Here is a 27465-nt window from a genome sequence, read left to right on the forward strand (position 1 = left end):
ACACACACACACACACACACACACACACACACACACACACACACACACTCCTCTCTGTCCTTTATTCTACATCTACAGGGGCCAGCCACAAAGCTGGCACCCCTTACTGCTTTCCAATTTTGCAAATAGCAAAAGGAGGAATCGTTTTTTTTTTCAAGCTCATCTATTATAGGATTGTGAATTTACAGAAATCAATCAGGTGGATGACTCCCCCTGTGTGGAGAAAGGGAGAGGGAGAGGGAGAGAGAGAGAGAGAGCTTAATTTCTAAATGGCTGCGAAGTGATTTTCTCTCGCTCTTATTTGACACTCCCTCATTGTTTTTTGATTCATGCCCGCTTGCCTTTTGAATATCGATTTGAGAGGAGAGGGTGAGTCAGGAAGGGAACCCTTAGTCACTGAAGCTCGATTAGGAGGCATGGGACTGAGTTTATTAGTACAGATATAGAGTATCAGTAAGTCTCATGGATCAGTGGGCTGGTAGGGTTGTGGGTTGGATTCCTGAATGGGGTACATACACTGAGTGTACAAATGCTGGCCAATGTTGATTCCATTGCTTCCCACAGTTGTGTCAAGTTGACTGGATGTCCTTTGGGTGGTGGACCATTCTTGATACACACGGGAAACTGTTGAGCGTGAAAACCCCAGCAGCGTTGCAGTTCTTGACACACTCAATCCGGTCTGCCTGGCACATACTACCATACCCGGTACAAAGGCACTTAAATATTTTGTCTTGGCCATTCACCCTATGAATGGCACACATACACAATCCATGTCTCAATTGTCTCAAGGCTTAAAAATCATTCTTTAACCTCTTTCATCCTCTTCATCTACACTGACAGAAGTGGATTTACATCAATAAGGGACCATAGCTTTCACCTGGATTCCCTTGGTCAGTCTATGTCATGGAACATTCAGTGTATATTGGACACATGTGTAACCGGTGGCGTGCAAAATGAAGCTCCGGCTCTCTAGCCACTAAATAATAATATATTCATTAATCAGATTTTATCCAAAGAGACTATACTTTAATATGTGACCAGTAGCCACTTCTATCCCTCTGTCTCACCCGCTGGGCGTGTCACACAATACTTTCAGAATATTTAAGACTCTCTGGATTTGGGCTGTCACTGTCACTGCTCTCATACTCCAAAGGCATGCCAACATTCCAAATGATAAAACAATCTCCCGACAGAAGGAAGCGCTCTGCTTAAATAAACTGGCACAACCACACCCTTAATTAGCCAGCTAGACGCACTTGGCTGGCGATACAGTGGGATAGAAGGCACTTATGAACTCAAAGTTGCATTGAATAAAAGCATCTGATGAATGCCTATATTATTATTTAGAGTGGTTATAAGGAGGGGCTAGGGAGTAGGGGCTAGGGCTCTATTTTTTATTCAGCACTAAATATGCTCCCAGTTCCCCTCAGAGAGAACTATAATCGGAGACCTCTCCCAGCTGGTAACATGAGATTCCATTACCAAAAGTCCATTGTAATGGTGCTAGGACATGCTCATCTATGCCCACTCTCCCGTCGAGTGTGAAGGAATTTTTAGACTGATGTTCACCCCCCAATCCTGAAACAGCATCTAGCCTCTTGCCCCTAGGCACTTCGTGTAGATCAGATGGAATTTGACAGGTATAAACAGTAGCTTCGCATTGCCCTTTGATTGGCTTGGTACTAGGACTGTTCACCATATTGCTTATAGCTATCAAAATAGGGGCACAACTTTTGTTTTAGAAGTGGGGGGGACATAACTTTAAAAAATATATATTATTCGGATAAACACCCCAAACACTCCAAACAGCCTACCCGACCGCTCGGAGGCGTCCTCATGGTCCTAAAGCACACCGTTGTCTCGTTTTCTATCACATTCCAATGATAAAACTAACGGTGGACTAAAAAAATGCAATTTCAGAATGTAGCGCCCGTCCCCTGCATCTCCACATGTGTGATGGGATGTTCCTGGACTCAGGACACTGGCGGTAGATTTGAGTCATTTTGTATTTTTATTTTTATTTCACCTTTATTTAACCAGGTAGGCTAGTTGAGAACAAGTTCTCATTTGCAACTGCGACCTGGCCATGATAAAGCATAGCAATTCGACACATACAACAACACAGAGTTACACATGGAATAAACAAAACATACAGTCAATAATACAGTAGAAAAATAAGTCTATATACAATGTGAGCAAATGAGGTGAGATAAAGGAGGTAAAGGCAAAAAAAGGCCATGGTGGCGAGGTAAATACAATATAGCAAGTAAAACACTGGAATGGTAGATTTGCAGTGGAAGAATGTGCAAAGTAGAAATAGAAATAATGGGGTGCAAAGGAGCAAAATAAATAAAGAAATACACTAGGGGAAGAGGTAGTTGTTTGGGCTAAATTATAGATGGGCTATGTACAGGTGCAGTAATCTGTGAGCTGTTCTGACAGCTGGTGCTTAAAGCTAGTGAGGGAGATAAGTGTTTCCAGCTTCAGAGATTTTTGCAGTTCGTTCCAGTCATTGGCAGCAGAGAACTGGAAGGAAAGACGACCAAAGGAGGAATTGGCTTTGGGGGTGACCAGTGAGATATACCTGCTGGAGCGCGTGCTACGAGTGGGTGCTGCTATGGTGACCAGTGAGCTGAGATAAGGCGGGGCTTTACCTAGCAGAGACTTGTAGATAACCTGTAGCCAGTGGGTTTGGCGACGAGTATGAAGCGAGGGCCAACCAACGAGAGCGTACAGGTCACAATGGTGGGTAGTGTATGGGGCTTTGGTGACAAAACGGATGGCACTGTGATAGACTGCATCCAGTTTGTTGAATAGAGTGTTGGAGGCTATATTATAGATGACATCACTGAAGTCGAGGATCGGTAGGATGGTCAGTTTTACGAGGGTATGTTTGGCAGCATGAGTGAAGGATGCTTTGTTGCGATATAGGAAGCCAATTCTAGATTTAATTTTGGATTGGAGATGCTTAATGTGAGTCTGGAAGGAGAGTTTACAGTCTAACCAGACACCTAGGTATTTGTAGTTGTCCACGTATTCTAAGTCAGAACCGTCCAGAGTAGTGATGCTGGACGGGCGAGCAGGTGCGGCAGTGATCAGTTGAATAGCATGCATTTAGTTTTACTTGCGTTTAAGAGCAGTTGAAGGCCACGGAAGGAGAGTTGTATGGCATTGAAGCTCATCTGGAGGTTAGTTAACACAGTGTCCAAAGAGGGGCCAGAAGTATACAGAATGGTGTTGTCTGCGTAGAGGGTTATCAGAGAATCACCAGCAGCAAGAGCAACATCATTGATGTATACAGAGAAGAGAGTATTGAACACTGTGGCACCCCCATAGAGACTGCCAGAGTTCCGGACAACAGGCTCTCCGATTTGACACACTGAACTCCATCAGAGAAGTAGTTGGTAAACCAGGTGAGGCAGTCATTTGTGAAACCAAGGCTGTCGAGTCTGCCAATAAGAATGTGGTGATTGACAGAGTTGAAAGCCTTGGCCAGGTCGATGAATACGGCTGCGCAGTAATGTCTCTTATCGATGGCGGTTATGATGTCGTTTAGGACCTTGAGCGTGGCTGAGGTGCACCCATGACAAGCTCTGAAACCAGATTGCATAGCGGACAAGGTACGGTGGGATTCGAAATGGTCGGTAATCTGTTTGTTAACTTGGCTTTCGAAGACCTTAGAAAGACAGGGTAGGATAGATATAGGTCTGTAGCAGTTTGGGTCTAGAGTGTCACCCCCTTTGAAGAGGGGGATGACCGCGGCAGCTTTCCAATCTTTGGGAATCTCAGACGATACAAAAGAGAGGTTGAACAGGCTAGTAATAGGGGTTGCAACAATTTTTGAAAGTGAGGGTCCAGATTGTCTAGCCAGGCTGATTTGTAGGGGTCCAGATTTTGCAGCTCTTTCAGAACATCAGCTATCTGGATTTGGGTGAAGGAGAAATGGTGGGGGCTTTGGCGGGTTGCTGTGGAGGGTGCCGGGCAGTTGACCAGGGTAGGGGTAGCCAGGTGGAAAGCATGGCCAGCCGTAGAGAAATGCTTGTTGAAATTCTCAATTATAGTGGATTTATCGGTGGTGACAGTATTTCCTAGCCTCAGAGCAGTAGGCAGCTTGGAGGAGGTGCTCTTATTCTCCATGGACTTTACAGTGTCCCAGAACTTTTTTGAGTTTGTACTACAGGATGCACATTTCTGTTTGAAAAAGCTAGCCTTAGCTTTCCTAACTGCCTGTGTATATTTGTTCCTAAATTCCCTGAAAAGTTGCTTATCACGGGGGCTATTTGATGCTAATGCAGAACGCCACAGGATGTTTTTGTGCTGGTCAAGGGCAGTAAGGTCTGGAGAGAACCAAGGACTATATCTATTCCCAGTTCTACATTTTCTGAATGGGGCATGCTTATATAAGATGGTGAGGAAGGCACTTTTAAAGAATAGCCAGGCATCATCTACTGATGGGATGAGGTCAATGTCATTCCAGGATACCCCGGCCAGGTCGATTAGAAAGGCCTGCTCGCAGAAGTGTTTTAGGAAGCGTTTGACAGTGATAAGGTGTGGTCGTTTGGTCGCAGACCCATTACGGATGCAGGCAATGAGGCAGTGATTTCTGAGACCTTGATTGAAAACAGCAGAGGTGTATTTGGAGGGCGAGTTAGTTAGGATGACATCTATGAGGGTGCCCGTGTTTACGGATTTGTAGTTGTACCTGGTAGGTTCATTGATAATTGAGCTGCACAGCTCTATCATACGTGTGTCCCACATGTTAGAGATAAATCACACAAACCCATTGATCCTCTGGGACATCGTGGGAGTGCGTACTGTATGTGCATGCTTTCATGTGTGTGTCATGACTGTCCTGATCAGGTCAGGTGACAGGAGACCACAACCCTACAGATTATCTCTCACCCCCAACAGAGGAGGAGAGATCTAGGGGGCTGAAGATGTGGGGGTTTTATGACCCCCTCACGCCCATGGTAAATCTTAGGCCACAGACACAGTTCCTTTGTCCCTCTCACTATGGACAACCAGCCTCAAAACAATAAACATGCAATAAAGGGACTTTGGAACAATGGTTTCCGTGAGCCACAATGGTGGTCATGAAGATAGATGGAATATGAAAATTGATGTAATTTTTGTTTTGTTATTAAAGGTTAATAGATGACGTTATTACGAAAACATTGTAACTTTAAGAGTTTTCCTAGGATATGCTTGATGTTTATAAATTGTACGTTGTGTGGAAAATGTCCAAATCAAAGAGAATGTTTTGGTAAAGATGAAATGTGAAGTTAGTTGTCTAAAATTGGATTTGAGTAAAATCTAGACCTTGTCTCATAACTTGGTACGCCCAGAGATTTGCCCTAAAGGCGGTTACGCCCACTTCTGACCCGAGGGTATAAGACATGTGAGTTAAGAATGAACATATTAGACTAAGTGACCCAAGTCAACGAACCCAAAACGCAACGCAAGGTTGAAGACAAAGAAATATTTTTTTTCTACCCAAGCTACGGATGAGTAGCTGTGTCTAAGCGGGTGAATTCAAGCCGGACCACCTAGCCTCCACTCTCCATAGAATCGTGGTATCTACACTGTTTCATTCCTACGCTGTGAGCTCTGAGCTACAGAGCTGTCTGTCCTCAGAAGACCCCTTCCAGAGCAAGGGCGAGGAATCAGACCACTAAGCCAAAAGGACACTGACATCGTGAGGACAACCAGAGAGTTGTGCCAGAGAAGTGCGTCATTGAGAAGCCTAAACGACCCACGCGGAGCTTCCCATCTGAGACCTCCCACACGTAATTACATCATTATATTCTGACCCATAAGAGCGGCAGTTCGGGGCAAGGCTAGGGTTAAGATAAGCATAGCTGACAAATGCACCCAAATGTATATTTCTCTCATGTACTTTCTCTTTTTCTCTCTCTTTTAAATCCCCATTTGGGGTAACACGCGCCATAGTGTGTTGGCCCGTTATACTAAGTTCTAATCAATAGCCTAGACTGTGTTTTGTGTATGTGTATATTTTATCATCATTTTAGCTTTCTAGTAAATAAATAATCAACTAAGATTGGTGTGGTGCGAACTCATTGGTGGGACCCGGGTCCGTGCAGATTCCCGGATTATGCGACGTTCAGAATGAGATTGTAGAGGAAACTGATTAATTAGCGACTGTTGTAAAATCGATATTCTGATATTCTTTGAGTTAATTTGGGAAATAGAAACTCAATAAAACTAATTTTCCCATGGTGCCCCAGGTTAATGAGTTAATAATTGCTTGATTCATCTAATCACGCAATTAGAAACCTTTAATCATTCGATGAGCAACAGTCGTCACATTAACTAATACAACGTCACGACATGTGTGTTGGAGGATTTACAACTAGCGCTGTTTATAGGGACCAGGGCCATCCTGCCAGGGCTTGATGAAATGGGGGACAGCGTGTGTGTGTGTCCGCGGGACGTTTGTCCTTGTTCGGTGGCTGAGATACTACTGGCTTTTCACGTCTGTCACATCATGTCACACCTTCTAAAGGCTTTCTTTGACTCCCTCCTCCTCCGTTGGAGAGGACTGGGGAAATGATCGAGCTCCACTGCACAGGACTGTGTGAACAGCCACACCATTCACTCTCATTCATTCTCGAGGCAGCGAGATAGATCTTGCCACCTACATGAACATATCCCCCAAGTAAGCCCATCTGAAATCTCCATTCTCAGTATGCCTATTTGCTGTGTGTGTTTACAGGTGTGCATACAGTGCTGTACAGTACACTTTGTTGTAGCTACAGTAGTCCTAGAGTCTCAGCAAGCTCTCTAGTGTTGCATGGCTTAATTATTATATGTGATGGTTTATGCTAATGTTGTTTCCCCAGATTGAATTGTTGGCCCGATTTGTTTAAAAACACACTTGGACTAATTTGCATTTCACAAAGGGATTCTTTTTATTTCTTAAAAGAGAGAAAGTTCTGAATGGTGTGACGCAAAGGGAAGTGTGTGTGTGTCTCTCTGTTTGCGTTGTGTGCATGTGTGTCTTTGTGTTCATTTGTGTGTGTTTGTTCTGGTAGAAGTAAAGCTTGGGCTCACTTTGGTTTAACCTTGTATCTCATTTATGCATCTGTGTTTTCTAGCTTTTCTTAATGAGCACCTGTCAGACAGTCTCTCCTGAATCTTGAAAGATGAGCGCTCTCTCAGATCACCTCATAAATACACATTTCTCGCTCTATTTCTCTCTCTTCATCTCTGTTCACTCTTCAAGATGTTTTTCATTTATCGCTCAAAAACATTCAACAGTGTTGCACAATCTAATGGAGATTTAAGTTGAAAGTTTACCCAGCTGAGCGAGAGAGTTCGCCAGAGTAGTTGAGTCGGCTTGAGTCCAATAGTTGGAGATAGCTTCCTTCACTCATCTCCTTCCCGTAATTGATTGGTGAAAGGAATGTTATGAATCCATACTCTCACCTATTCAACTGCGTTTAAGCGGGGGTTACCTCAGAGGGGAGTAAGGAAGGATGCATTTATAAATTATTCAAACCGGGCCTAAGTATTGGAAACGGGGCTTGTGACAGTGTGATTACGTGAGAGTCATGGAGCTGAGGATATGAACCCTGAGGAGACAAAGCAGCAGGTGACCCCTGTCTGACCTTTAGGGCCAATAGATACCAGAGATTAGGCACTGCGAGGCACTGCGAGGAAGACGGCATGGGATGGGAAGTGGTTTTGTATGTTTGTGTGTGTGTGTGTGTGTGTGTGTGTGTGTGTGTGTGTGTGTGTGTGTGTGTGTGTGTGTGTCTGTGTGTGTGTGTGTGTGTGTGTGTGTGTGTGTGTGTGTGTGTGTGTGTGTGTGTGTGTGTGTGTGTGTGTGTGTGTGTGTGTGTGTGTGTGTGTAAGTGTGAGTGAGTGTGTGTTGAAGTGTGTGTATTTACAGGGATAAGATACAGGAATACAGGGATGTCACTGTTGGTGGGATAGTCCAGGGAGGAGGATGTGTTTGAAGGTATGATAGGGGAATAGTTTGTTTTGTGACACCAGTAGTAGAGTGAAATAATGTGGATATTTAGCCTAAGGCCTTTTGGATGTTTGATGCAGTCAGTTGTTTGTGACCTCCTGTCCTCTTGGGAATTGCAGTTTTTAAGGCTGGTTTTATGGGGGAGGATGCTACACCATTGACACCCTGTCTGTAAGTAAAGATAATACATCTAACTCTACCTATAGTATTTGAATGTTACAGTATTTTGGAAGCTACTATCTGCTCTGTATTTGTTTCTGACTAAATGTGTTTATAATTGATTATGGATGTACTGTATCTACAACTGTATACTGCCTATTATCACGTTACAACAAATGTACCTTGACTATAAGCATTTGAAAATAGCTCATATTAACAGCATTTATAAATGACATACAGATGCATTCATAAAACATACATAGGTGGTAATATGTATTACTAACAATACTATAAGCATTCCTAATAGCCAATGGCGGTTTACAAGATTCCATATAAATGCATCTATAGTATAACGTGTTGCATACCGTCTCATACTTTGGTCTGGTTCAGCAGTGTCAGGTGGGCGCAGTTGCGAGACAGACAGAATGTTAGAAGGAAATCAAACAGGGTGCTCTGTGTGCAGTGCGCTGACAGATTCATATACTTTTTAAACGTCTGTTATTTGTATTAAGTCTTTATTATATGTCATGCAATATGTACATACTGTATCATATAGTCACGGTCGGATTCTCCAAAACCGGGAACTTTTCAGGAAATGGAAAAAAACTGCCTTATTGTCCCATTAACGAACGTATAATTATGAAACTTCGGAATCGATTTTGATTACATTTTGGCAAAAATGAAGTTATCAGGTTTTCATCCGATTATGTAAAGATGTGTGAAGACAATGCATGCTGGGAGAATTAATGCTTCAAATGCTTTAAGGTCTTAAAGTGTGTAACGTTAGCTACCTGTGCACCTTTCCTCCCATCCTGTTCTCTCAGAGGTATCCAGCAGCAGTTGTCCAGCTACAGGGAGACGGTGCGGCGGGTGGGGGAGGAGACGCGCCGGCAGACCACCACGGGCCAGCATCGGGACGACGCGCCCACCTGTGGCATCTGCCACAAGACCAAATTCGCTGATGGCTGTGGCAACCTCTGCTCCTACTGCCAGATCAAGTTCTGTGCCCGCTGCGGGGGGAGGGTGTCCCTGCGCTCCAACAATGTAAGGCAATGTATACACACACACACGCACGTGCACGCACAAACACATGCCCCCTGTTTACTCCACTTTCACTGACAATGTGTAGTCTAAGTGTTTGTGCTCAGGTGGAGGAAAGGTGCTGGGCCAGATTAGCTGTAGAGTGTGTGTGTTGGGGGGGGGGGGGGGGGGGGTAGGCTGCAGCAGTGTGTTACCCAGGTAGAGACTGGTAAAGGTTAATTTGGAATTCGACAGGGACTGGGTGCAGGGGGACCTCTGTGTTCGGGCCGGGGCTCGGGGCTAGAGACACAGTGGAATTGTGGGGGCTCCACCCGGCCACCCACAGTGTGATATTTAATTACCCCCCACCACACACACATCATGCATTCTAATTAGGTAGCCCTAATGAGCACAGTGTGGAGAGGCCACTGTGTGTGAGAGAGGGGAGATAGTTGTGGGGGGCTTTTAAACAGGGATTACCTACCTGTTGAGCCCCCCCCCCCCCCACACACCTCCACCAGGCTTGTGCTGCTGTTGAGGAAGTTTGTGGATAACCTCATTTTGAATGAAAACACCTCTGTCACCATAAGGTGTGTGCTCTCAAGCAGGTTTGAACAATTTTCTAGATGTGTCCTCATCTCCCCTTTTCTCTCTTTCCCTATTTCCCTCCATCTCTGTTTATTTCTCTCTCATATGGCACCTGGATGCTGACAACAGGAGGAGAAAGTGGTGAGTGTTTCCTCTTTCTGTGAAGACATACAGTATGTGGTTTAGTGAACTCCATTTGCACCCAGAACTGTTGCAGCATTTTGACAGTATCACGGTCTTTATTACAGAGCTCCGAGGTGTAGATGCAGGAATGTGACTCATTAAGACCTTAAAGGGATAGTGTGAGATTTTGGTAATTAAGCCCTTTTTCTACTTAGTCGGAGTCAAATGAACTCATGGATACCATTATTATGTCTCTGCATGCAATTGGAAGAAAGTTGCTAACTAGTGTTAGCGCAAGCTAGAGGTTAACACAGGAACAGGACTCCCGCAGGATTCTGGCAGGAATGGGAGTCAAGTTCTAGAGTCAAGTTCGGGACAAGATGGAACAGGATCAACAGTCCACAGGAACAGGCAGTACCTGTTCATGTGTAGAGCATTTCATAAAAAAAAAACAACTGTGTAGGCTAGGCCTAATATAGTTTTGCTCAATAAAAATCAGTGGAGGCTGGTGGGAGCTAAGGAAAAAAAGGTCATGTTTCCCCTTCCCCGGCTCACTCTCATGCTTACAGTATCTCCAGTTCGTGCCAGTCACTATAGCCTAACCTACATCAGTAGGCTAAATGATGAAGCCTTTAATAGAGGAATTGCAACGTCTTGTTGCAGCCAAGGACCCAACACTAACATTGACATTAGAGCCAAGGAAAGAGCGATGTTTTAGCTAAATTTGATGGAGTCAACTGCTTGTAAAATATGCTGCAGTTTAATCAAATAGGCCACCAACCGGAGAGCGGGACAACTGATGCTCTATTCCCAACAACTTTACAGTCAAGCCCAATTGTTGGCATATTTAACTGAACCCGTGCCATCTGAGGTGAAGAGTGAAATACTTATGCAGTACTGCCACTCAAGTTTAAAAAATATATAATTATGTTCATGTAGTAAATGTTCAAGTGAGTGTTGTAAATGTTAGTGTTGTAAATGTTAATGTGTTGTGAATGTTAATGTGTTGTGAATGTTAATGTGTTGTGAATGTTAATGTGTTGTGAATGTTAATGTGTTGTAAATGTTAGTGTGTTGTGAATGTTAATGTGTTGTAAATGTTAATGTGTTGTGAATTTTAATGTGTTGTGAATGTTAAAGTGTTGTGAATGTTAAAGTGTTGTAAATGTTAATGTGTTGTAAATGTGAATGTGTTGTAAATGTGAATGTGTTGTAAATGTTAATGTGTTGTAAATGTTAAAGTGTTGTAAATGTTAATGTGTTGTTAATGTTAATGTGTTGTGAATGTTAATGTGTTGTTAATGTTAATGTGTTGTGAATGTTAATGTGTTGTGAATGTTAAAGTGTTGTGAATGTTAATGTGTTGTAAATGTTAATGTGTTGTGAATGTTAATGTGTTGTAAATGTTAATGTGTTGTAAATGTTCATGAACTCAGCCAAAAAAGAAACGTTCTCTCACTGTCAACTGCGTTTATTTTCAGCAAACTTAACATGTGTAAATATTTGTATGAACATAGCAAGATTCAACAACTGAGACATAAACTGAACAAGTTCCACAGACATGTGACTAATAGAAATTGAATAATGTGTCCCTGAACAAGGGGGGGGGGGGGGGGCAAAATCAAAAGTAACAGTCAGTATCTGGTGTGGCCACCAGCTGCATTAAGTACTGCAGTGCATCTCCTCCTCATGGACTGCACCAGATTTGCCAGTTCTTGCTGTGAGATGTTACCCCACTCTTCCACCAAGGCACCTGCAAGTTCCCGGACATTTCTGGGGGGGAATGGCCCTAGCCCTCATCCTCCGATCCAACAGGTCCCAGACGTGCTCAATGGGATTGAGATCCGGGCTCTTCGCTGGCCATGGCAGAACACTGACATTCCTGTCTTGCAGGAAATCACGCACAGAACGAGCAGTAACATTGTCATGCTGGAGGGTCATGTAAGGATTAGCATGCAGGAAGGGTATCACATGAGGGAGGAGGATGTCTTCCCTGTAACGCACAGCATTGAGATTGCCTGCAATGACAACAAGCTCAGTCCGATGATGCTGTGTCACAACGTCCCAGACCATGACGGACCCTCCACCTCCAAATCGATCCCACTCCAGAGTACAGGCCTCGGTGTAACGCTCATTCCTTCGACGATAAACGCGAATCCGACAATCACCCCTGGTGAGACAAAACCGCGACTTGTCAGTGAAGAGCACTTTTTGCCAGTCCTGTCTGGTCTAGCAACGGTGGGTTTGTGCCCATAGGCGACGTTGTTGCCGGTGATGTCTGGTGAGGACCTGCCTTACAACAGGCCTACAAGCCCTCAGTCCAGCCTCTCTCAGCCTATTGCGGACAGGCTGAGCACTGATGGAGGGATTGTGCGTTCTGACACCCCCCCCCCCCTTAAAAGATTTAGATGAACTATTGTAAAGTGGTTGTTCCACTGGATATCATAAGGTGAATGCACCAATTTGTAAGTCGCTCTGGATAAGAGCGTCTGCTAAATGACTTAAATGTAATGTAAATGTAACTCAGGCAGTTGTTGATGCCATCCTGTACCTGTCCCGCAGGTGTGATGTTTGAATGTACCGATCCTGTGCAGGTGTTGTTACACGTGGTCTGCCACTGCAAGGACAATCAGCTGTTCATCCTGTCTCCCTGTAGCGCTGTCCTAGGCGTCTCACAGTACAGACATGCCAATTTATTGCCCTGGCCACATCTGCAGTCCTCATGCCTCCTTGCAGCATGCCTAAGGCAGGTTCACGCAGATGGGCAGGGACCCTGGGCATCTTTCTTTTGGTGTTTTTCAGAGTCAGTAGAAAGGCCTCTTTAGTGTCCTAAGTTTTCTTAACTGTGACCTTGGCTGTTAGTGCCTTAACGACCGTTCCACAGGTGCATGTTCAATAATTGTTTATGGTTCATTGAACAAGCATGGGAAACAGTGTTTAAACCCTTTACAATAAAGATCTGTGAAGTTATTTTGATTTTATGAATTATCTTTGAAAGACAGGGTCCTAAAAATGGGACATTTCTTTTTTTGCTGAGTTTATGTGCGCAGTGCTCAGCTGTAGGCGGATGCTGAGCAGACCATCCGACTGGGGTCTCAGTCCTCATCCTCCAGCTTAATCAATCTATATTTAGGTCATTTAGAATGCGCTCTTTTATCCAGATCGACTTAGTCTTACAGTCAGTGCATTTAACTAAGATAGGTAAGACAACCACATATCACAGTCGCATATTGCATTACTGAAATCATTTTCAATCGGCTTACTTCCTAAACAAACACAATAACCTACATATTTCTGCGCGCAAAAATGAGCACAGGACAGGACGGGAGTGATTTTTATTGGAAAGGCAAAGGAAAGTTCTGGGGTTATAGAACTGTTGCGGGATCAGGATAGTACAGGAAAGTAATTGACAGGACAAGACGGGACAGGAATGAATTTTCACTCCTGTGTCAACCTCTAGCGCAAGCTAGCTGTACCTATAGACTTCCAGTCATTGTGCTAACGCTAGTAAGAAACAGCTCGCCGAAACAACCTTGAACTTCCTTCAAACTGCATGCAGAGACATAAAATGGTATCCATGTGTTCGTCTGCCTCTTGGTAAGTAGAAAAAGGGCTTACTTGCCAAAATCTCGCACTATCCCATTAAGATATGTAGCCAGCAAGAAGGTAGAACCACTTCCAGTGTCAACCAATAGTACTCTACTAACTCTCACTAGACCACTAGTAACATACAGTACACCACTTGCACCATTAGGTATTACTCCAGACATGCCTTTTACACCTTACAGCACTCACACTTTTAGGTTGAGTTTAAAACCTTACATGCCCTTGGCCCTTTCCCTCAGTGGCGCTGCCAAACTAACACTTTGTTGGTACTTGGCTCAGTGGTGCTCTGGGCTTCCAACAATGCATTAGAGTAGTGTAGACACTAGTCCAACCCCCCCTATAGCACTGTACAACACCACTAACTCTAATGAGGCTTTGGCAGTAAGAGTCTGTTTCTTGAGTAGTATGTGTAAACTCTGTGTATTACCTGTGCAGCCCCTATGTATTGACTACATAGCCTTGACTATAAGTTGTGGGGACCCTGCATATAGATTGTATAACCCCAATTTCTAACCTATGCTGCCCTCTGTATCTGTTTGAAGACCCAAAAAGAGAAATCCCCTGTGTTGAGACTACGTATCCCCTTAGCAACGGTCATCAAAATTGTTAAAAGGTTTTAAAAAATAATTATAATAACTACTACTGTTGAATGCACTCGTATATGCATTTTGATATAGTATCAGGTGTTTACATTTTTTTGTGTAAAATGACACATGGCAAATTTGCATAAACGTGCCAACTGTGTTAGCATATATGAATAAATTAACATAAAGATGTGGGACAAGGCTGCAACCACCAAACACCTGCTCTGTCTACCCTACCTGCACTCACCTGCGCTGTCTAGACTGCATCATTATTTACTGTTAATGTCACGTTCTCTTGCATAATTCAACAAGTGTGTCAATAGCAGGATGCCCTCGGATTAAAAATCAACACACTTAGCTCTAGATAACATCTAAACATACTTTACATTGTTTGCAAGATCAGTGATAATATCACTGTAATCCGAGTGTCCATTTTTGGAAGTTGCTTTCATTTCAGCGCATCTAATTTGTAAACATTTTAACTGTATTAAATTATTACTTTTTTTCAATTCCACAAAAAATGAACAGCCGTCAAAATAAAGTTACCCTTCTTCTCTTTCTTGTGATGTAAATGTTGAGAAGGTGCATTAAATCCCTGACAAAGCATTATTTTCGATTCAGTGGTACAACAATGTATTCCATAGAGCCAATTTCTGCCATTACCGGGTTGTGTTTGACAGGTCATTACAAACATTTCCGTAGTCGTAGCGCTAAAGGGAAAAAATGTCAGGCACAAGTAAGAGTATGAAAGAGTCATGGAAGTAAAATGAAAGCAGTCAATCCAGCGAGATTTAAGTGACAAGTGGATGTTGCACCCCTCAAACACAGGAAATAGATGGCTGAAAAAGGCAGATCCTCAGGTGGGCGGGGCATGCACGTTGCTAATCCCTTAAGTATGGCCTATAGTATGTGGCCACTGTTTAAACTGTAGCTTGCATAACCCATATGTGACCGACCAGGCTCGATTCGGTCTTATGTAGCAAAAATTGAAATGGTGTTTTTTACATTGGATAAAAGAAGAGACTCAGAGCTAGAAAATGGTATATCATACACTACAGTTGAGGAACAATGGGAAAGTAATACTGCTTTGAAAGTTGATGAACTTGTATATCCCACTTTTGAGAAAATGTCCCTTGAATGTTTTGGTACACCTGTTGGAGTGCTCTCTTTGTCTACACCATTTCAGCGTCGTTCACACCCTCTTAAGCCTTAGCCCCACCCATCTCTTTAAGGATTCACACGTGAGGCCATGTGCTAAACAGAGTGAGTATGGTTGTGTACTAAACAACCAAAGATTTCAAGACTAAAGTCTGTTTTATACTACGTCTATCGACATGTTTGTAGACAGTTATCGCAGTGACATCATGAACATTCTATTGTCATTTGACATCAAACTTTTCGTTGTCGTTATGAAAAAGTATAAACACAAAAATGTCAGGCTTCATGACATCAGCAGCTTGGTGGTCCAAAATAGCATAACTGGTGTATTTTAATACCAATAAACCCATCTGTTTAAAAATGTATTTAGTATATGTCAATCTAGCAAACCAGGCAACTAAAAGCAACATTCTAAACAATATTTTGGTTAGTTTGTAGCTTGTTAGCTAGCTAGCTAACATTAAGTTAACTGGCTAGCCAGTTCAAACAATGACAATATCATATAACTGACAATGTCTTAACATTAGCTAATTTGCATTCATTATTACAGGAAAATAAACATATTTACAAGTTAATGGCAAGCTAATTAAAGAAAATACCTTACAGTTGTGAGTGTGACAAAATAAAAGCAGAGTATTCTACCGGAATTTTTTTAGAACTTGGACACTGTCTTGTTAGCTTAATGTTATATCCTAAATTTGACTTTGGTGCAGGTCATGTTGTTTTTCACATTACTGTCTCGAGTAAACACACACTATATCAAATAAAATCAACGTTTATTGGTCAGATGCACAGGATACAGAAGGTGTAAACGGTACAGTGTAATGGTTACTTGCATTGTGAAGTCTTTTGTTTAGACATGTAGCTAGCTAGCTAAACAATGAACCATAATCGCAACTCATAACGTTACTAAACTGTATGAAGCTGCATGTAGCTAAAGCTAACCAACTAAGTTCAATGTTAGCTAGCTAGCTAACATTAGGCTATAACTAGCAATGCAAATGGCTCTGAGAAACGAATAATATTACTACACAGATCATACACGTAATGTTAGCTAGCAAGCCAGCCAGCTAACATTAGCTAGCTAGCTAACAGTACGCTTTAACTTGAAAACAAAATGAAAATGACTTTCTGACAAAATTATAAACATATAATATCTGAATATGTAGCTAGCTAGACTCTCTTACCCATATACATGGATGAATGCATCTCCCTCTCTGTCACGGATGTCATGGTTGCCCTTAGTTTGAAGATGTAATCCGGAGACATGTGTTTTATACAACAGCCTTCTGTGTGTTTTCTTTTCGACTCCCTCCGCATATTTGCAATCAAACGCCAGAATTTTCTCAATCTCCTTAGCTATCATACTCTGCTTCCACGGCACATTCCACTGATTTCAAAACTCCATGAAGTGAAGCGCATTAGCAACACTGTCACGTTCCTGACCTGTTTTCTCTTGTTTTGTATTTATTTAGTATGGTCAGGGCGTGAGTTGGGTGGGTTGTCTATGTGTTGTTTTCTATGTTGGGGTTTTGTGTGTTCGGCCTGGTATGATTCTCAATCAGAGGCAGCTGTCAATCGTTGTCCCTGATTGAGAATCATACTTAGGCAGCCGGGGTTTCACGTGTGTTTTTGTGGGTGTTTGTATCTCGTGTCAGTGTTCGTGCCACACGGGACTGTTTTCGGTTTGGTTACGTTTGTTGTTTTGTATCTTGAAGTGTTCTGTTTTACTTTCATTAAATAATGAACACTAACCACTCTGCGTTTTGGTCCTCTCCTTCTGTCAGCGAGGACAGCCGTTACAGAAACACCCACCACCAAAGGACCAAGCGGAGTGGAAAAGGGCAGCGACAGCAGCAGAGACAGACACAGGAATGGACATGGGAAGACGTCTTGGACGGCAAGGGTTGCTACACATGGGAGGAGATCCTGGCTGGAAAGGATCGCCTCCCATGGGAACAGCTGGAGGCAGCGAGGAGAGCAGAGGCAACCGGAGAGAGGAACCGGCGGTATGAAGGTACGCGGCTAGCACTGAAGCCCGAGAGTCAGACCCAAAAATTTCTTGGGGGGGGGGGGGGGGGGGGCACACGCGGAGTGTGGCAAAGCCGGGTAGGATACCTGAGCCAACTCCCCGTGCTTACCGTGGAGTGAGAGGGCGTCGTACTGGTCAGACACCGTGTTATGCGGTAAAGCGCACGGTGTCCCCAGTACGCGTGCTTAGCCCAGTGCGGGCTATTCCACCTCGCCGCACTGGTAGGGCTAGGTTGGGCATCGAGCCGGGTGTCATGAAGCCGGCCCAACGCATCTGGTCTCCAGTGCGTCTCCTCGGGCGGGCGTACATGGCACCAGCCTTACAAATGGTGTCCCCGGTTCGCCAACATAGCCCAGTGCGGGCTATTCCACCTCGCCGCACTGGCAGGGCTACGGGGACCATTCAACCTGGTAAGGTTGGGCAGGCTCGGTGCTCAAGAGCGCGTGTCCTCCTTCACGGTCCGGTAATTCCGGTGCCACCTCCACGTACCAGTCCTCCGGTGGCAGCCCCCCGCACCAGGCTGTCTCTCCGTTTTCTCTCTCTAGTTGCTCCCACCTGTCCAGCGCTGTCAGAGCCTTCCTCCTCTCCAGCGCAGCCAGTGTCTGAGCTGCCTGCCTGCCCAGCGCTGTCTGAACTGTCTGCCTGCCCAGCGCTGTCTGAACTGTCTGCCTGCCCAGCGCTGTCTGAGCTGCCTGCCTGCCCAGCGCTGTCTGAGCTGCCTGCCTGCCCAGCGCTGTCAGAGCTGTCCGTCTGTCCAGCGCTGTCTGAGCTGCCTGCCTGCCCAGCGCTGTCATAGCTGTCCGTCTGTCCCGAGCCGTCAGAGCTGTCCGTCTGTCCCGAGCCTTCGGAGCTGTCCGTCTGTCCCGAGCCGTCGGAGCTGTCCGTCTGTCCCGAGCCGTCGGAGCTGTCCGTCTGTCCCGAGCCGTCGGAGCTGTCCGTCTGTCCCGAGCCGTCGGAGCTGCCCGTCTGTCCCGAGCCGTCGGAGCTGCCCGTCTGTCCCGAGCCGTCGGAGCTGCCCGTCTGTCCCGAGCCGTCGGAGCTGCCCGTCTGTCCCGAGCCGTCGGAGCTGCCCGTCTGTCCCGAGCCGTCAGAGCCGCCCGTCTGTCCCGAGCCGTCAGAGCCGTCCGCCAGACAGGAGCAGCCAGTGCCGTCCGCCAGACAGGAGCAGCCAGTGCCGTCCGCCAGACAGGAGCAGCCAGTGCCGTCCGCCAGACAGGAGCAGCCAGTGCCGTCCGCCAGACAGGAGCAGCCAGTGCCGTCCGCCAGACAGGAGCAGCCAGTGCCGTCAGCCAGCTAGGATCCGCCAGTGCCGTCAGCCAGCCAGGATCCGCCAGTGCCGTCAGCCAGCCAGGATCCGCCAGTGCCGTCAGCCAGCCAGGATCCGCCAGAGCCGTCCAGCCAGTATCCGCCAGAGCCGTCCAGCCAGGATCCGCCAGAGCCGTCCAGCCAGGATCCGCCAGAGCAGGCCAGCCAGGATCCGCCAGAGCCGGTCAGCCAGGATCCGCCAGAGCCGGCCAGCCAGGATCCGCCAGAGCCAGCCAGCCAGGATCCGCCAGAGCCAGCCAGCCAGGATCCGCCAGAGCCGCCCACCAGCCAGGATCTGCCCCTCAGTCCGGTGCTGCCCCTCAGTCCGGTGCTGCCCCTCAGTCCGGTGCTGCCCTTTGGTATAGTGGGATTGACATGGAGGGTGGTTGTTAGGAGGAGGCCACAGGGGCGAGTAAAGAGGCGGACAAAGACATTGTTAAGGTGGGGTCCACGTCCCGCGCCAGAGCCGCCACCGCGGACAGACGCCCACCCAGACCCTTCCCTAGAGTTTTAGGGGGTGAGCCCGGAGTTCGCACCTTGAGGGGGGGGGGGGGGGTTATGTCACGTTCCTGACCTGTTTTCTCTTGTTTTGTATTTATTTAGTATGGTCAGGGCGTGAGTTGGGTGGGTTGTCTATGTGTTGTTTTCTATGTTGGGGTTTTGTGTGTTCGGCCTGGTATGATTCTCAATCAGAGGCAGCTGTCAATCGTTGTCCCTGATTGAGAATCATACTTAGGCAGCCGGGGTTTCACGTGTGTTTTTGTGGGTGTTTGTATCTCGTGTCAGTGTTCGTGCCACACGGGACTGTTTTCGGTTTGGTTACGTTTGTTGTTTTGTATCTTGAAGTGTTCTGTTTTACTTTCATTAAATAATGAACACTAACCACTCTGCGTTTTGGTCCTCTCCTTCTGTCAGCGAGGACAGCCGTTACAAACACTTTTGCAGTTCTTCATGATGTCATTCAAAATAGCATTGTTAGAAACAATTACCTACACATACTGAGCAGCTCATGTTATAGACAGAAGGATGCTACATTGCAGACCAATCCAAACTCATCTCTCAGCATGTCCAGCCCATCCATTATGTCAGCCAATCATAGCTAGTGGGAAGGTTCCCACTTTTTCCGTGGCTAAACCAACTGGGCTTGTAATTTAAAAAAAATATTTGTATTTACAGATGGCATACAAGTTTGTTTTTAATGCACTTGAAAGATCAAATGTTCCAGAAGGCATTTCTGCCACAAAAAAAACAAATTTCGATAAAAATATATATTTTTACATTCAAATGCCTGTCCTTTGAAGTAGTGACGCACGGCATACGCCAAGTTGAAATGAGTCACATATGTGTCATGGCTAATGATAAGCAGTGCTCATTGTCTACACTAATGGCAGATCTAATGGTGAAAATCTCTGTTTGTGCTGAAGCCAAGTGTTTCTCACAGAAACACTGTTTTCGAAGTCTGATTCCTCTTCCAAGACAGAAAGCGCTCTCTCCCCTTCCCATTCCCTCTCTTTCTCTTTCCTTCATATTGTAACATCCAAGGCTATGTTTTTAGAATGTGTTGATTAGGCTAGAAAACTGACTGTTTAACATTTTTTCAGGCACTGTAGTAGTATTTCATCGTAGCGACAATGTAGTCATATCTCTGTTTGATACTCTCTTAGGGTAGCGTTCAGTGTGTGTATACCCAATGTCTCTCCCTGCAGCAGTTTGGTAATGGCCGAGAAACAGAAACACACAGCGTTGTGTCATCGCCCCTGAAATCAACAGCACCTCATGATTACTATTGATCACAGTCTCTAGCCTCCCTCCGCTCTGCCGTTCATTCAACTCATGGAAATGTCTCATTGACTGGGACACGACACAGAGCTATCTCTCAGTATCCTACTTTTCTTTCAAACATATAAGATACAACACATACCATTACCTACCCTACCCATATCACCTTTTATGAAGCCTATGTTTCACATGTTATATAAAATGAACCTCAAAGAACCTGTATATTTTGGATCAATTAAAATGAACCCAAATTTGATCAATTAAACAAACAGATTGGTTGAGAAAGCCTACTCATACTTTCTTGAAGGACACAAAAAACTAGAACCAGCCCACTGAGGAGGGGGCCCCTACACACTTATCTAAGGACAATGTTGTGCCCCTCCCCCTCCCCAAGTGCAGCACAGAGACATCTAGTGGAGAAAGGTAGAAGTACAGTAGACTTACTCTCCTCCAATGCATTACAGTAGTAAAGGGGCACTGTAGAGATAGTGTGTGTGTGTGAGGGCACAATGAAACATAAACACACTCCCAGTGTGAGTGAGTCAAGACCTGTCCCATATATTATATATTTACATGTATTATATATTACACACACTCACATTCATAGATCTATTGAGGACTCAAAGTAAATTATTTACACTATTGACTGTGTGTATGTGTTTGTGTTTCTATGTGGATGGGTCTGCGTGTGATATAACTGGGGTCTTCGTTTACTGTGACAGTGTGTGTATGTTCTGTGTGTATGTGGGCATGTGTCTTGGTGGGTAACATTACGTTTTTCCGCGTGTGTTTGCGTGTGCTTGCATGCGTGTGTGCACGTGTGTGTGTGTGACTGAGGAGGGTGTCTGGGTGTGATGATATACATTCTCATTAACCCCAATGGACACTAATCTCCTTTGCGGGACACTCTTTCATCCTGACCTAAGATTTATAGCCTGCTGAATTATGGGTAGTGCATTGATGTTGCCTCCTCAATACATCATCCATTTCACCTGTGAGGAGACACTGACAGCAGTGACTCACTACTCATGGTCCTTTTGCCTGTCCTCTTCGCACTAGTCAATGGAGACAAGATCATAGCCCGTTACATTATAGCACAGTGCATCATATAAATGGTGCAGGGGCCTGCTGGGAAGGCTAGAGCAGGGTTTCTCAATCCAGGGCGTGCACATTTCTGATTCAACTATTTGAGAGCTTGGCGAGTAGTTGATTAATCAGGTGTGTTAGTGCTGGGCTAGAACAAAAACCTTCATCCCCGTTCCCCACAGCCCCACCCAGAGGCTCTGATGTCAGAGTGATCACTCCTTGATTGGATGTTAATTATGATGCAGCCAAATGTTGTAGCTGATCATTTGTGTGATAACGAGTTAGTCACTGATACCCCGCCCCCTCGGGGGTCTGAGACACCCCTCTAGGGGGAAACCAGTCATTTACCAGTCAGCCATTTGTCTTTGACCTTCGTCACAACCCCTATGAATCCAGTCATCCAGAGGTTGTACTTTTCTTTTCCTACTCTCCCCTTTAGGAATCCAGTCAGTATTTGGCTTTAAGTTTCTATCGTCGCGCTTGGAAATAATCTTTCACTAATCTTGTATTTTTTGAAGGATCATTATTCTAGGAAAAAACCCACATGTTGACATCACATGATCATGCGAAACCTTTACCATCGCAAATGCCGAACAATAAAGACAACACAGGTTAATTTGGTTCTTCCATTTCTGCTTGTATCTGGATGTTGTAGCTATGCATGTAACTATAAGTGTTAAAGAACCCTCTTCCCCTGCACCAGAGTTGCTTGGATTTAAGTCTGCTGCAGTGGGAAGGATACTCTGCCTTGGAGGTGGGAAGTGTCTGTTTATAGGTCACATCTCTGACCTCTCATGGGATCCTTGACCTGCCAATCATCCCCCTTGACCTTGCCCACCTTGGCCTTGAGCCAATAGGAACTTTAGGCCAGAACTGATATCAGCCACCCCATCCCGGGGTCAGAAGTCAGTTTCATTTTTCCAGTGAAAGGAGTAGGCTACTCTACGGCAACTGGACATTTCCATCGGCTCTTTTCTGCCAAAGGATTCTAAAACTCTGAACCTCCCTGGTGTGATGTGAACGCGTCGATGATGATAAACCATTCATTCAACTACACCATGAAGCTGTGTGTGTCTGAGGCAATAAAAGGGTTTAACTTGAGTCCGTGTCCTGATCGTCATTGTGCCTCTAACCGGGTACTCAGTGATAAGGGAGTGATTGTCCCTTATCTAAACCGGCACCTTCATTTTCAGAGTCCATCAGTTGGTGGCGCTGTTTTTCAATGAGCAATCTCTTTCATAGAACACTACTCTGCTGTTCCACTACAGAGACCTTTAGTTGACACATACCTGAAAACAGAGAACGGGGATTCCCACAGTGGAATGTTATAACATGCGGTAACTATGGTTACACAGCGGGTTAGTCTCTCCAGGAACCAGCGGCGATACAATAGCAGCTGAAAGATTTCAGCACTATTCATTGTTATTTCACACACACACACTCAATGCAGTCACACCACGCGCGCAGTGAACAACCAAAACACATCCACTGAATAATGTAATGAAATATGTATGCTCACGAAAAAATCAACGTGATCTGTGGTGAAGCCAATCCCTCTCTCTCTCTCTCTCTCTCTCTCTCTTTCTCTCTCTCTCTCTCTCTGGGGGTTTCTTCTGGTCATATTACATTTTGCTTCCCCCTCTCTCTCTCTCTCTCTTGGTCTCAATCTCTCTGTCTCTGAGGGTTTCTTCTGGTCATGTGACGTGTTGCTGTTAGGAATGAGAGTGTGTGAAAAGGCTTTGTGTTTGCTGCAATCTATCCGACTGTGACTCCATCCAGCCGACTGGCGGCCTCCTATCAGAGGGTGATCTAATACCAGGATTACTCCTGGATTATCCGTGGCTCCCATGGGAAAACAGAAGTTCCTAGAGTCCTGCACTGCCTCTCAAATGTTGTTCATTTGTAATGGTGTCAGAAGTTGTCATCTGGACCTTGATGAGTGCTTCTGCACTGTGTGAGGCAAAATAGTGCATGAGCATTTTCAATGTTGGCCAAACGGATGGTTAAGATTTAGATTGTTAGGGTTTTGTATTGTGACTCTGTACTTTTGTCTCTCTCTCTCTCTCAATTTCAATTCAATTTCAATTTAAGGGCTTTATTGGCATTGGAAACATATGTTAACATTGCCAAAGCAATTGAAGTCGATAATAAACAAAAGTAAAATAAACTATACAAATTAACAGTCAACATTACACTCACAAAAGTTCCAAAAGAATAAAGTACAAAAGGGAAAATAAATAAACATAAATATGGGTTGTATTTACAATGGTGTTTGTTTGTACTTCACTGGTTGCCCTTTTATTGTGGCAACAGGTCACACGAAATGCTGCTGTGATGCACACTGTGGTATTTCACCCAACTCACTGTGGTATTTCACCCAACTCACTGTGGTATTTCACCCAACTCACTGTGGTATTTCACCCAACTCACTGTGGTATTTCACCCAACTCACTGTGGTATTTCTCACTCACTCACTCACTCACTCACTCACTCACTCACTCACTCACTCACTCACTCACTCACTCACTCACTCACTCACTCACTCACTCACTCACTCACTCACTCACTCACTCACTCACTCACTCACTCACTCACTCACTCACTCACTCACTCACTCACTCACTCACTCACTCACACACACACACACACACACACACACACACACACACACACACACACACACACACACACACACACACACACACACACACACACACACACACACACACAAATGCATCTCTAATCCTGTACTGCAAGGGTTCATTGTGAGTCTGACTTGGTGTAGATTAGTGGTGTGTGCGTGTGTGTGTGTGCGTGTGTGTGTGTGTTAGTCTGTAGTAGTAAAACTGTGTTCGGTGTCAGATGTTATGTGTCACATGCTGTGTCTGACTGGGGTTTTGAAATGGAACACGTTGTTTGGTATTGGAGTGGTTGTTTATACTGACAGAAGATGGAAAACAAGAGGGAGAGATGGAAAGTAAGAGAGAGAGATGGAAAGTAAGAGAGCATAGCCTTGCTATTGAGAGAGGCCGCCGTAGATAGCCTGTCTTCTCTTGAGAGCCAGGTCTATGTGCACACTGCCCACAAAAATGTGGAAACTGAGCTGCACTTCCTAACCTCCTGCCAAATGTATGACCATATTAGAGACAAATATTTCCCTCAGATTACACAGACCCACAAATCCAATTGTAATAAACTCTCATATCTATTGGGTGAAATACCACAGTGTGGCATCACAGCAGAAGGGTGTATGACCTGTTGCCACAAGAAAAGGGCAACCAGTGAAGAAAAAACACCATTGTAAATACAACCCATATTTATGTTTTTTTATTTCCTCTTTTGTACTATTAACTATTTGCACATCGTTACAACACTGTATATAGCCTTTTGACATTTGAAATGTCTCTATTCCTTTGGAATGTTTGTGAGTGTGATGTTTACTGTTCATTCTGTATTGTTTATTTCACTTTTGTTTATTATCTAATTCACTTGCTTTGGCAATGTAAACATGTTTACCATGCCACTAGAGCCTTTGAATTGAAATGAGAGAGTGAGAGAGAGAGCAAGAGGAGAACACAAAGGCACTTACACATTTAAGCTCTTCTAAGTAGTCATGAACTGTTATGAATGCTTATAGCATTCTAATCATGTACTATAGACGATACTAAGCACTATACACAGGTGACTTATGAAAGTCGCCCACAGACATTCAACTGGGAATGATCAGTGCCGCTATAGCTGACTAGCAAAGCTGGCTGTCGTGTGATAAACTAGGACGGCGGCAATGGCGATGGCGGGAGGCATATGCGACTGTGCGTTCATGGAGAGTGCGTTCTGTTGGAGAGCTGCCTCGTCAGGGAGTGTGTATATATGTGTGTGTGTGTGTGTGTGTGTGTGTGTGTGTTCTGGCACTATGGAGCAGCAGCAGCAGGCAGGGCGGGAGATCAGTGCTTGGTGCTGGCAGGAATCGGTTGCTTTGGTCTGGCAGCAGGGATCGGTGGGCTGGTGAATATCTTCTGCAAAGCACTGCTCCATTGGGGGAGTTGTTGGCTTTTTCCTGTGTGTGTGTGTGTGTGTGTGTGTGTGTGTGTGTGTGTGTGTGTGTGTGTGTGTGTGTGTGTGTGTGTGTGTGTGTGTGTGTGTGTGTGTGTGTGTGTGTGTGTGTGTGTGTGTGTGTGTGCGCCTGTCTTTCCTCTTCCCTGATGGTACTGGGCGGATGGTAGGATAAATATAGCTGCGTTGGTGTGAGGCTGTTTTCTCCTCGGCTTTAATCAAAAGCAATCTGGAGGAGTAGAGAGGGGGAGAGAATGAGAGAGAGGGGAAGAGAGAGGGGAAATGTGGAATATGCCAAGGTGTTTTATTTTAGTTCTCTTTAAGGAGCCATCGGGGACGATTATGGAATAATGATAACCCTGGTGGCCAGAGTAAAGGGTCTCCCTCTCTCCCCTCGCTCTCGTCCCTCCCCTCATCTCTCCCCTTCTCTGTCTTGTGGTCCTCTTTCCCCTTGTTTACATTTCTCTTTCCCTATTTTCCTTTTCTCATTTTCTTTCTACATCCCCTCTTCCCTACACTCAGCTCAGAAATAGGCAACACTGTATGTTCCTTTACACCTTCAGGTTTAGAAGATGTATTTATAGTTTTACATTTGACTTTTGAGTCATTTAGCAGACACTCTTATCCGGAGTGACTCTCAATTAGTGCGTTCATCTTAAGATAGGTTGGTGAGACAACCACATATCACAGTCATAGTAGGTACATTTTTCCTCAATAAAGTAGCTATCAGTAAAGTCGGAGCTGTGGTTTTGCTGTAAGAATGTAAGCCAAACTGTTTATTAGAATAGATGCCATATTGTTATGCCATATTATTATTTTAATCATAAAAGCCCTCTCGTCCACACTGTTATACTGGCAGCAGTATACTCCTTAGGGTGCATGATTCCCCCTTGTCTGTTCTAAGCCATTGTTTTCCTGTGATGCTGAATTTCACAGTTAGTCTGTCACTGTTCAAATTGGCTCAGTGCTTATCTTAATTGCTTGTGATAATAATAGCTACTCACAATACACAATAATACTGTGTTCTCCCGTGATATTCAATACAATATGTACCAAATAGGTTGGCAACCAACTAATAATAAAGCAACTTGTGCTTTAAGTATGTAGATTATGTAGATTCTCTTGACTTTAGCGAACAAACGCAGTATGTATATATTTCCTCCAGGTGATGTGTGTGTAATAACCTTGTTATAACCTCTTCATTCCAGGTGATGTGTGTGTAATAACCTTGTTATAACCTCTTCGTTCCAGGTGATGTGTTTGTAATAACCTTGTTATAACCTCTTCGTTCCACTTGATTTGTGTGTAATAACCTTGTTATAACCTCTTCCTCCAGGTGATGTGTTTTTCTAATAACCTTGTTATAACCTCTTCTTTCCACTTGATTTGTGTGTAATAACCTTGTTATAACCTCTTCCTCCTGGTGATGTGTTTGTAATAACCTTGTTATAACCTCTTCGTTCCAGTTGATTTGTGTGTAATAACCTTGTTATAACCTCTTCGATCCACTTGATTTGTGTGTAATAACCTTGTTATAACCTCTTTCTCCAGGTGATGTGTTTGTAATAACAATTATAACCTCTTCATTCAGTTGATAACTGTATAATAACCATATAATAACTCTATGTATTTGTGTTTCTTCAGGTTATGTGGGTGTGTAATAACTGCCGTAAGCAGCAGGAGATCCTCACTAAGCCAGGGGAGTGGTTCTCAGGTCCAGGGAAGCCAGGTCTAGGCTCAGGCATCAGTGACCCGGCCATGTGTGGCCTGAACCCCAGTGACGAGAAGCTCCGTTCCCTCTCCCAGGTCCCCCTGGTGCCCCACGACGCCAACTGCCCCGGTGACCCAGGACTGGCACCAGGAATGGACCTCCGCTCACGCAGCGAGCCGCCGTAAGCCCCAGCCACAAACACACAAATGGTTCACCTGTAAACCTACTTAAACATTACTCTATACTGACATACACCTCATAATTTCTC

The 27465-nt window shown here is 44.7% G+C and overlaps 1 protein-coding gene across 1 annotated transcript in view; it reads left to right on the top strand.

The window, feature by feature from the left end:
• Positions 1–27465, top strand: part of LOC120045947 (regulating synaptic membrane exocytosis protein 1-like) — a 78815-nt gene that overhangs the window by 19372 nt on the left and 31978 nt on the right. The window contains exons 2-4 of the mRNA XM_038990872.1: positions 8977–9196; positions 9890–9901; positions 27131–27378. Of these exons, the coding sequence (XP_038846800.1) occupies positions 8977–9196; positions 9890–9901; positions 27131–27378 (480 nt within the window). The remainder of the gene's footprint in view (positions 1–8976; positions 9197–9889; positions 9902–27130; positions 27379–27465) is intronic.

Source organism: Salvelinus namaycush, chromosome 4 (genome assembly GCF_016432855.1).
Source record: "Salvelinus namaycush isolate Seneca chromosome 4, SaNama_1.0, whole genome shotgun sequence".
NCBI classification, from domain to species: domain Eukaryota; kingdom Metazoa; phylum Chordata; class Actinopteri; order Salmoniformes; family Salmonidae; genus Salvelinus; species Salvelinus namaycush.